Raw genomic sequence first — 12,403 nt, 5'->3', positions numbered from 1 at the left:
TCTACTAAAAATACAAAACATTAGCTGGGCATGGTGGCGCGTGCCTGTAATCCCAGCTACTGAGGAGGTTGAGGCAGGAGAATTGCCTGAACCCAGGAGGCGGAGGTTGCAGTGAGCTGAGATCGCGCCATTGCACTCCAGCCTGGGTAATGAGTGAAACTCCGTCTCAAAAAAAAAAAAAAAAAAAAAAAAAAAAAAACAAAAAAAAAAAAAAAAAAAAAAAAAAAAAAGAAATCCTCAAATTGGTATCATTGATCTATTTTGAAAACAGCAGAAAGTAAACTAGAAAATAAATTACTTTTATGAGGACTTTTTGCAAATTCTTGGACTTTATTTAACCCCTTCGGGTCCAATGGACTCATTTTCATTTTTAAATTTCTTTTTTGGGTCATTCATACTGTTTATAAGGACTATTATTTCTTTTATTCTTAGAGGTCTTTCAGAGAACAAAGAGAACATTTACTTATTTTAATAAAATAAAACTCATTCTATTTTGCGATTACCCTGTCAGTAGACTGAATGCTTTTATATATCTGAGGTATATTATGGGGACCATTTATCATCAGTTATTTACAGCTATGCTAAAAAAGACTAAATGTTGTAAGGATGATGCAATAGTGAAATGAATCATCACTGTTAGGTCATTCTTTGGTTTTCTAATTGTGTGACCCACATAGTATGACACCATTTCTGTAGTCTTTTTAAGCTTTCATTAAACACATTTGAGAATTCGAATATTTTTGCTTTCTGCCCATAATAGTAGAGAAGAAAACTGACAGAAATGCTTCTAATGATTAAATGGATCAGAATATGAATGCAAAGAGATAAAATAAGATTTTAGACCTGGAGTGATCAACTAGCAAAACATGGCTGTTTTAAATAATATTTTTAAATTATATAAAATTAAACATTCAGTTCCTTAGACACACTAGCTGCATTTCAGATGCTCGGTAACCACCATACCAAAAGAACAGATGAAGACTATTTTCATTATTTCAGAAAGTTCTGTTAGAAAGTGCTATTCTTGACTCTAATGATAGTAAAATTGATCATATGAGCAAAAGCTCAGACCCTGAAACTTCATTTGACAATATCCTGAATGAATTGTCTCAAAAATCAAGAGTGAGTGAGTATATAACATATTACCAAGGTCAAAAAGGAAATTATAGGTTTTAGTTTGTTTGTTTGTTTTGTTGTTTGGTTTTGTTTGTTTTGTTTTGAAACAGATTCTCACTCTCTTGCCCAGGCTGGAGTGCAGTGGCATGATCTCAGCTCACTGCAATGTCTGCCTCCCAGGTTCAAGCGATCCTCCTGCCTCAGGCTCCCAAGTAGCTGGGACTACAGGGAGCTACTGTAGCTCCCTGTAGTCCCAGCTACTACAGGGACTACTACAGGCATGTACCACCTTGCCTGGCTAATTTTTATATTGAGATGGGGTTTCCCATGTTGGCCAATCTGGTCTCGAACTCTTGACCTCAGGTGATCTGCCCGCCTCAGCCTCCCAAAGTGCTGGGATTACAGGCATGAGCCATCAAGCCTAGCTGGAAATAATATAGTATTTTTATATTGTTAGCCCTACAATAAGAAGGACCTCATCACAGTATTTTTCTTTTTCTTTTTTTTTTTTTTTTGAGACGGAGTTTCACTCTTGTTACCCAGGCTGGAGTGCAATGGCGCGATCTCGGCTCACCGCAACCTCCGCCTCCTGGGTTCAGGCAATTCTCCTGCCTCAGCCTCCTGAGTAGCTGGGATTACAGGCACGCACCACCATGCCCAGCTAATGTTTTGTATTTTTAGTAGAGACAGGGTTTCACCATGTTGACCAGGATGGTCTCGATCTCTTGACCTCGTGATCCACCCACCTCGGCCTCCCAAAGTGCTGGGATTACAGGCTCGCGCCACCATGCCCAGCTAATGTTTTGTATTTTTAGTAGAGACAGGGTTTCACCATGTTGACCAGGATGGTCTCGATCTCTTGACCTCGTGATCCACCCACCTCGGCCTCCCAAAGTGCTGGGATCACAGGCTTGAGCCACTGCGCCCGGCCCACAGTATTTTTCAACAAGAAACTGGACCATCCTGTTTTTCTAAAAAAAAAAAATTCATATGTGACATCATTGTTTTACTTTGTATGATGTTTATATACCAAAACTTACTTAATGAAGTTCATAAGTAGATTCAAAAGACATGTGTCTATACAAAGATAATTAGAAAATAATAAATAATACAGACATGGAAAGTTAATAAGGTTGATTATTCTAATTGGCACTTAGACACTTAAAAATAAATATCTTTTACAAATAAGATGGCCATCTTATCTTCAACAAAATAAACTATCAGAGATTTCTGAAGTATTACACTTTGACAGTGTAAGTACAAAAAGAGCCAGAGTAGGCCGGGCATGGTGGCTCACACCTGTAATCCCAGCACTTCGGGAGGCCGAAGTCGGTGGGTCACCTGAGGTAGGAGTTCATGACCAGCCTGGCCAACATGATGAAACCCTGTCTCTACTAAAAATGCAAAAAATTAACTGGCTATGGTGGCGGGCACCTGTAATCCCAGCTACTTGGGAGGCTGAGGCAGGAGAATTGCATGTACCCAGGAGGTCGAGATTGCAGTAAGCCAAGGTCACACCATTGCACTCCGGCCTGGGCAACAAGAGCGAAACTCTGTCTCAAAAAAAAAAAAAAAGAGTAAAAATAAGTTGGAGTCTATCCGAAATGTATTTGGAAGCTGGAATCAATATTTACAGCATAGCTGTGTTCCAATTTCATGCATGATAGTCAATAAACATTTAGTTGCATTCAAAGCACATTGCTCATTTTGGTTATATTTACCTTCAAAACCAGGAAAATATGGAGTAAGTATTTGAGTTTATGTGATTAATTCTTACTAAAATTTCTAATAGATTTGTTTTTCACTATCTCTTTATTCTTTTTTAAAATTGTTCATAAAATCATTTAAAAATACAAAAATAAACAGGGTTCACTAAACCCAGATGGTAAATGGTGATGACTGTTTTTTCTTGTACACTGAAAGCTATTAATAAAATATTCTAGCTGTCCTACTCCAGAATCTTTTAAAAGAAAAAAAAAGTCTCTTTAAGGTTGCCATAAGCTCCATTATTTCTTTTCCTGGACTTATTTGCTGTTTGCATATTTAATGACTCATGCAGCTATGGAGCATATGAAATGTGATTACAATATGATCATTAAGTCAGAAGAATACCCTAAATACTATATTACGTATTCAAATACCAATCTTTTATAAAATTTTAAAATTCACCATTGTTATTTTGCTTATAATTTGTAAAACATCTTCTTGAGATTTTTTTTCTCATTCATAAATGAGCCATGATGTATGTTTACATTGAGAAATTAACAGTAGTAGGTTTAGTGATAGAGGCCAAAATCATTGCACCTGAGGACCTATAATTTTTCTTGACTGGCCAAAGATCCACCAGCAAAGTTGCCTTTCTTAGCATGCTGTTTATTTTTTTGCTTTTGCTTTTGTTTTTGTTTTTTGAGATAGAGTAGTCTATCTCTCTCGCCAGGCTAGAGTGCAATGGCATGATCTCAGCTCACTGCAGCCTCCACCTCTTGGTCTCAAGTGATTCTCCTGCCTGTGTCTCCCGAGTAGCTTGGACTGTAGGCTCGTGCCTCCACACCCAGCTAATTTTTTGTATTTTTAATGGAGACAGGGTTTTACCCTGTTATCCAGGATGATCTCGATCTCCTGACCTCGTGATTCGCCTGCCTCTGCCTCCCAAAGTGTGCTGGGATTACAGGCGTGAGCCACCACGCCCGGCCCTTAGCATACATTTTTACCGTACTTTTTCAGTTTACAGTAAAACATTTGAATTTGACTTTGGGGCTATTTTGACTATTATAAAATGTCAAATTTTAGGAGTAATTTGAAGTAGTGAGAGAGAAAATTCTTTTGAATCCTTTAGAATTATGTCAATAGAAGGACTTTGTTTTATGTTCAAGTGAACATAAATTCTCAGTTCTTATTTTGTTTCTTGTTTCCTTATGAATCTAACATACTAAGATCTCGTTTCTCTGAACTTGGCATAGTTATTGTTGTTAAATTAACGACATTGTTTTTATGATCACCTCTTATCTTTTTATTTGTTGCAGATCTGTTTTATTAAGCAGACTGTAGATGTATTAACATTAAAAAACTCAGTTTTCTCATATTCTCATGTAGCTTATCAAATGCCGTGTGTATATAATGAGTACTGATATATATATATTTTTAACTTGGGTTGTCACCAGTCAAATATTTGTTAAAAGATTTATTCACTGTCTGTAAAATGTGATTTGCTACTACAAGGTATTTAACAGATATTCCCCTCATTCAAAGTTAGGAAACTATGGATCTACCTTTAGCAGAGAGAAAAGGAAAGAACTGATAAAAATAGTAATTCGTGACTCATTTTAGTATTCCCTTTAAATATGTTAACTTATTGCAGTCTGTTAAAAAAATCTTTTGAATAAGTGAAATATTAAATATGCTAAGCTCTGTTATGGATACAAAAAATGTATATAATAGTCCTTTTACCAGAAAGGTTTCTTAAGTAGTAGAGAAGGCACACATAGGTACAGTTACTGTGTGTTACACAGTATTTTGCACAGACATACAAATAGCATTAGCCAGAGGAATAGTATAAAAGGCAGTAAAAATCATAAGATCATTTTTGTTTGGGGATTCAGGAGTTTGCAGAATATCTCGAAAAATCCTAAAGGATAAAGTTAATAGAAATGATAGTTTAATAAGCCAAAATAGCATAACTGGTTTTATATTGAAATAAATTTTTTAGGGGAGGATTAGTTGGGAAATTTGAGTCAAATGTATGAAGACATTCATAATGAAGCAAATCTATAGTGGTATTGCTATCTATATCTAAAGTTGAAATAAGTTATCAAAAGCATGTTTGTCAGTATAAACTCTAAGATGAGAATTATGCACATTATCAATAACTGGTATTAGGAATGATCAAGTATCTAAATGAAACACTTGTTTTTATTTTAGAAGAATGTATTACAAACTTTTTATTTGAAAATTAGACATCATTATTGAAAATTGGTAAAATATAGATTGATAAGAGGAAAAGTTTCATTTAAAACTTTCTGAAATATATGCCCCATGTATAGCCCTCTATTAAAATAATTAAACATTTTTTGAATCACTTTGTATATTTTAAGATTTGTTTAGGGCTTTTTCATTTTGCACTTGAAAATATTTATCCACCTTTTTAAAACAACCTTAGGAAACAAATTGAAGGAAAAAAAAGAGAAAAGTTCTTGCTTTTCACACATGAGAGTTTGGTCACTAAATATAGATCATAGTTTTTTAATAATTATGTAGTACATATTAATTTTCTTTTTAATGTTTGTCATTCTGAATGTGAGTACCTCATTGTTCTGGCATTTCTTCGATTATATGTGAAGTTGAACATTTATTTCAAATGTTTATTGACCACTTGTTTATTTGTACATTTTGCTATACGTAGTGGTTTTTTCTTGATCATTTGAAAGAGCCCTTTTATATATTATATGTTAGCGATGGTTTCAGTTTGTCATTTTTTATTTTTAATTTGTTCATGATCGTGTTTTGCCATCCTGTTGTTTTCATTTTTACATAGGCATATCTATAAAACATTTCCTTTTGGGTCATGCTTAAGAGTAGAATTTTATATTCCATATTTATGTGAGTTATCTGTGCTGAAAGTTTTAGTAGTATTTTTAACCTTTCCTTTTTTAGCAGTTATCATGACTATTAGTTTTGTGATTATTTTTTCTAAACAATTTGGCAATATTCTCACAAGTATTTATTGAATAACTCATACACACCCCCAGACAAACTTATCTCTCTTTTTCCGTCTCCCCTTCCCCTCTCCCTTTCCCCCCTCCCTCTCTCTGAATTGATAGCTTTATCACATTAAAAAATTCTTATAGATATTTTTATCTCTTTTAATTTTCTATTCTATTCTTTTGTCTGTTCTGGTATCGGAATCACATAGTATATTAATAAACAATGGAACAAATTTCCTCTCCATATCTTACTTTTTAAAAACTGCCCTGACTGTTCTTACACATTTACTCTTAAAATTGAGTTGTACTCTCTATCATTTTTGTCAACCCTAAGGTCCCATTAGAATTTGGGATTTTTATTCATTGCAAAAAATTAATGTTTTAAAATATTTAGTCTTCCTATTGGAGAATATGGTATGTCTCTCCATTTATTCATATATGTTTAAATTTTCTTAGTTTTTTCATATAGGATATAATGTTTGATTTGTTAAGTTTATTTCTACCTTTATATTTAGCTAGCTTGGATCTGGAAGTGAGCTATTAAGTCTTTTTTTTTTTTCTTTTTTTATAAGCTTTTGTTAGGAGTGACAAACCCAAACTGTTCAGAGGACTACAAATCAAGGTAAGATGATTATAATGGAAATCTCTTTTTTCCAGTCTTTATTTCTTTATTTTATAAACAAATGTTATATATCAATTTAAATTTTTAATTTCACTGAAAAAAATATTTTTAATTAATAGACTTTATTTTTTAGAGCAGTTTTAGGTTTATGAAAAATTCAACACAAAGGAAAGATATTCTCATATATTCCCTGGCCCCCACCCCCACTCACATTTTCCCCTGTTATAACATCTTGCATTGGTGTGGTACATTTGTTACAACTGATGAATCAATATTGATATGTTAATTAAATTTAATAGTTTGCATTAGCACTTACTCTTTGTGTTGTATAATTATAGGAGTTTTGCCAAATGCATAATATTACATATCTACCATTACAGAATAGTTTCACCGCCTTACAAAATCTCCTATTCTTCACATGTTCAGGTCATTTTTCTCCCTCTTCTCCAACCCTTGACAACCAATGAATTTTTTTGTTTTTTACGATAGAGTCTTGCTCTGTAGCCCAGGCTGGAGTGCAGTGGCGCCATCTTGGTTCACTGCAACCTCTGCTTCCCAGGTTCAGGCAATTCCCATGTCTCACAGCCTCCTGAGTAGCTTTATTATAGGAGTGTGCCACCATGCCCAGCTGATTTTTATTTTATTTTTATTAGAGATGGGGTTTTGCCACGTTGGCCAGGCTGATCTCCAACTCCTGACCTCAAGTGATTCATCTACCTCAGCCTCCCAAAGTGCTGAGTAATATTACAGGCATGAGCCACTGCACCTGGCCACCACTGATTTTTTTATTGTCTCTGTAATTTTGCCTTTTCCAGAATGTTTGGAACTATACAATATGTAGCCTTTTCAGTTTGGCTTCTTTCACTTAACAGTATGCATTTAAGGTTCTTCAGTGTCTTTTCCATAGCTCTGTGGTTCATTTTTATTACTGAATATTACTCTGTTATACCAGTTTTGCCATTCGTCTGTGGAAGGACATCCTGATTGCTTCCAATGTTTGACAGTTTTGAGTAAAGCTAATATAAATATTTTTGTATAATTTCTGTGTACACAAATTTTCAACTCATTGAGGTAAATAACTGTGAGTGCAATTGATGGATCATACAGTTAAGATTGTTTAACTTTGTAAGAAACTGCAAAGCTGTCTTCCAAAGTAACTACATCATGTTGCATTTGCCCTAGCAATGATTAAGAGGTGTTATTGATCCACATCCTCACCAGCTTTAGGTATTGTCACTGTTTTGCACTTTAGCTGTTCTCATAAGTGTGTCGTGCCATTTCATTGTTTTAATTTGCAATTCCCTAATGATACATGATTTGAATGTCTTTTCATGTGTTTATTTGCCATCTGTGTGTCTTTGGTGAGATAATTTGTTCAGATCTTTGCCCTCTGTTTTTAAATTGTAGTAAAAAAAAAAACACTAAATGTACAGTCATAACTATTTAAGTGTACTACAGTTCAGTATTAATACAGTTCAGCATTAAGTATTTTCACATTGTTGTGTAACAGGTCCCTATTTTTTTTTAACTTTTTCATCTTGTGAAACTGAAACTCTATGCCCATTAAACACTTAATTTTATCTCTCTGTGCCCTCCTGCCAGCCCTTGACAACTACCTTTCTGTTTTCTGTTTCTATAATTATAACTACTTCAGATACTTACTATGAGAGGAATCATACAGTATTTGTCCTTTTGTGACATTTATTTTACTTGGCATAATGTTCTCAAGGTTCATCTATGTTGTACTATGTGAAAGAATTTCGTTCCTTTTTAAGAATGCATAGTATTCCACTATATACACACATATACACACACTGGTTTTTTTTTGTTGTTGTTTTGTTTGTTTTTGCGACAGGCTGGAGGGCAGTGATGTGATCATAGGTCACTGCAGCCTCACCCTCCAGCACACAAGCAATCCTACCACCTCAGCCTCTCAGGATGGTGGGACCACAGGCACACATCACCATGACCAGCTAATTTTTTTAGTTTTTTTCTAGCGATGGGGTCTTGCTAAGCCGGGCATGGTGGCTCACACCTGTAATACCAGTACTTTGGGAGGCCAAGGTGGGTGGATCATGAGGTCAAGAGATCGAGACCATCCTGGGCAATATAGTGAAACTCTTGTCTCCACTAAAATTCAAAAATTAGCTGGCCATGGTGGTGCACGCTTGTAGTCCCAGCTACTCAGGAGGCTGAGGCAGGAGAATTGCTTGAATCCGGGAGGCAGAGGTTGCACCGCTGTACTCCAGCCTAGTGCCTGGCGACAAAATGAGACTCTGTCTCAGAAAAAAAAAAAAAAAAGAAAGAAAGAAAGAAAGAAAGAAATAGATGGGGTCTTGCTATGTTGCCTAGGCTGCTCTGATATTCCTGGGCTCAGGTGATCCTCCTGCCTCAGCCTCCCAAAGAACAGGGATTTGGGATTTACAGGCATGAGCCATTGTGCCCAGCCCACACTCTCTTTATCCATGCGTCCATCAGTGGACATTTGAGTTGCTCCCATCCCTTGGCTGTTGTAAATAATGCTTATGACATTTGGGTGTGCAAATACCTCTCCAAGGCCCTGTTCTTAGTTCGAGTCTATATACCAAGAAGCAGAATTGTTGGAACATATGGTAATTCTATTTTTAATTTTTTGAGGAACCTCTATACTATTTTCCATAATAACTTCACTATTTTACAATCCCACCAGCGGGACACAAGTGTTCCAATATCTCTGTGTCCTTGTCAACACTTGTTTTTTTGATGGTAGCTATCCTAATAGGTATGAGGTACTATCTCATTGTGGCTTTGATTTGCATTGCTCTTAAAATAAATGGTGCTGAACATTTTGTTGACCATTCGTTTATCTTCTTTGGAACATTGTTATTCAAGTCCTTTGCCTATTTTATAATTGGGATTTTTTTGTTGCTTTTAAGTTGTAGAGGTTACATCTATTCTGGATGTTAAACCTTTATCAGACATATGTGATTTGCAAATATTTTCTTCCCTTCTCTGGGTTGTCTTTTCATTCTGTTCATTGGTTCATTTGATGGATCGAAGTTTTTAAGTTTGAGTGGTCCTGTTTGTTTTTGGGGTTTTTTTTGCCTACTTTTTATCAAGGGTTGTGTGTGTTTGTTTTTTGTTTTTTTTTGTTTTTTTTTGTAAACTAAGCTTTAAGAGTTCTTTGTATATTTTGAATATAAGTTCTTTATCAGATAGATGTTTTGCAACTGATTGTGGCATATAATGCCTTATACAAACTGCTGGATTCGACTGCTGATATTTGTTGAGGATTTTTACAGCCATGTTCTATCTAATTTCTTACTTCCTTTTGGGATTATAAGGTTTTGAATAAATAAACATTTTAAAGTATTGAATACAGCTGCCCACACTTGTAATCCCAGCACTTTGAGAAGGCAAGGTGAGCGGATCACCTGAGGTTGGGAGTTGGAGACCAGCCTGACCAACATGGAGAAACCCCGTCTTTACTAAAAATACAAAACTAGCCGGACGTGGTGGTGCATGCCTGTAATCCCAGCTACTTGGGAGGCTGAGGCAGGAGAATCTCTTGAACCCTAGAGGTGGAGATTGTGGTGAGCAGAGATCACACCATTGCACTCCAGTCTGGGCAACAAGAGCAAAACTCCATCTAAAAAATTTAATTAATTAATTAATTAAAATATTTGAGATTTGAGATCCCAATATTTTAATTAATTAATTAATTAAAATATTGGGATCTCAAATCCAAGCAAAAAAGAAAAAGAAAAAAATCCTTAAACAGCTTAAGAAGTAACCTTACCAGCCAGGCGTGGTAGCTCATGCCTATAATCCCAGCACTTTGGGAGGCCAAGGTGGGCAAATCACCTGAGGTCAGCAGTTCGAGACCAGCCTGGCCAACATGGTGAAACCCCATCTCTACTAAAAATACAAAAATTAGCCAGGCGTGGTGGGGGTGGCCTGTAATCTTAGCTATTCAGGAGGCTGAGGTAGGAGAATTGCTTGAACCCAGGAGGCAGAGGTGGCAGTGAGCCGAGATCCCACCATCTCATTCCAGCCTAGGCGATAAGAGGGAAACTCCGTCTCAGAAAAAAAAAGAGCCTGACCAAAAATGTTTAAGTAGTAATATGTTAATAATTCATTAGCCTGGATGGCCTATTTTTCTAGCTCCAAAAATGGGTTGGGAATATACCAAGTGTTAATAATCACATCAGAGCTAGTCTCCATTTTTGGAGTTCACAACCCCAGAATACCCTGGATAAACTGAAGCGTGATTCTAGAAAGAAGTTCTAAGAACTCTGTCATCACTACTGAACTACGTAACTACATTTTTAGTTATCCAGTGCTACTTAATTTAAATTGAATATTTGATCTCTTAATGAATGGCTATTGTCACATTTACCCAGAATTAGAATTTCTCAGAGCTCTCTGGAGAAATATTGGAACCAACTAATGGATTTAGAGTTTCAGGAACTCAGCCTAATTCTAAACTGATTACAACTAAAATCATTAGATTTGTTAAGCCAAGGAAAATGTATGATCCAATGTGTGATTCCGTCTCTGATCATTTATATGCACAGCCTATTTTAAAACATGGCTCTTATATTATCATTTTCTCAATTATTTTGAACCTGTCTACCTCCATTCAATTTTAAGTTCATTTGAGAGTGTCATGTGGCGGTTACATATTTGTTAATTTCAATAATAAGTTCAAATCTCAAATAAACTGTCTTGCTACTAATCGATATTTTTCTCTTTAAAAGTAAAATAATTTCATGTGCCTATAGCCCCAGGGAGGCTCAGGTGGGAGGATCACTTGAAACTAGGAGGTGGAGGTTGCAGTGAGCTGAGATTGCACCACTACACTGCAGCCTGGGCAATACAGCAAGACCCTTTCAAATGAATGAATGAATGGAGTTTTTAAATTCTCCTTTTTTCTGAAATCCTGGTAAACTCTTCCCCTTAAAGATTTTCTTTAAGACTTGTTTATTGTCATGTCTAAAAGCCTTTTTTTAATTACTAAATTTAAGCCAGATTGAATTGCTTTGTCTTGGTTGAGGTTGAGAAGGCTTTTTCTGAACAGAAAATAACAATATTGTCCCTCTTTTTTGTAGTATGTCCGAGGTTCAGACCCTGTTTTAAAGCTTTTGGACGACAATGGGAACATTGCTGAAGAACTAAGCATTCTCAAATGGAACACAGACAGTGTAGAAGAATTCCTGAGTGAAAAGTTGGAACGCATATAAATCTTGCTTAAATTTTGTCCTATCCTTTACCTTAACAAATGAAATATTACAGCACCTAGAAAGTAGTTTAGTTCTGCTTGCTTCCATTGATCAGTCTTTTACTTGAGGCATTAAACATTTAATTAAATCTTGTAATGGCAGTATAGTCCATGATATCTAAGGAGTTGGCAAGCTTAACAAAACTCATTTTTTCCTAAGTTTCCAGCCTTCTGTATTTAATGCCACTAACAAAATGCTTTGTAACAGACTTGTGGTTAATTATGCAAATGATAGTTTGTGATAATTGGTCCAGTTTTATGAAAAACAGATTTTTAAATTAGAGAGGTTAACAAGACAGATGATTACTATGCCTCATGTGCTGTGTGCTCTTTGAAAGGAATGACAGCAGACTACAAAGCAAGTAAGATATACTGAGCCTCAACAGATTGCCTGCTCCTCAGAGTCTCTCCTATTTTTGTATTACCCAGCTTTCTTTTTAATACAAATGTTATAGTTTATAATGAAAGCACTACATACAAACTTTGTAGCTTCATTGTTGTAAAACATGTTCAAGATCCTACAGTAAGAGTGAAACATTCCCAAAGATTTGCTTTAATGAAGACTACACAGAAAACCTTTCTAAGGATTTGTGTGGATCAGATAAATACTTGGCAAATTTTTGAGTTTTACATTCTTACAGAAAAGTCCATTTAAAAGTGATCATTTGTAAGCCCAAAATATAAATAAAAAGTTTAAAAAATCTA

General features: G+C 35.5%; 1 protein-coding gene across 2 annotated transcripts in view; it reads left to right on the top strand.

The window, feature by feature from the left end:
• The window catches only part of SELENOF (selenoprotein F), a 46,544-nt gene extending 34,141 nt beyond the window's left edge, over window positions 1-12,403 (top strand). Inside the window, exons 4-5 of one of the 2 annotated variants that reach the window (XM_017499870.2) lie at window positions 6,389-6,438; window positions 11,529-12,403. In XM_017499870.2, coding sequence (XP_017355359.1) covers window positions 6,389-6,438; window positions 11,529-11,660 — 182 coding nt within the window. In that variant the 3' untranslated portion in view covers window positions 11,661-12,403. The remainder of the gene's footprint in view (window positions 1-6,388; window positions 6,439-11,528) is intronic. The other variant, XM_017499871.2, reaches the window with a different exon arrangement.

This window comes from Cebus imitator, unplaced genomic scaffold (assembly GCF_001604975.1).
Source record: "Cebus imitator isolate Cc_AM_T3 unplaced genomic scaffold, Cebus_imitator-1.0 Scaffold261, whole genome shotgun sequence".
Lineage (NCBI taxonomy): Eukaryota > Metazoa > Chordata > Mammalia > Primates > Cebidae > Cebus > Cebus imitator.
Note: the sequence above shows the minus strand (reverse complement) of the source record. Positions and strands in the feature narration are given on the sequence as shown.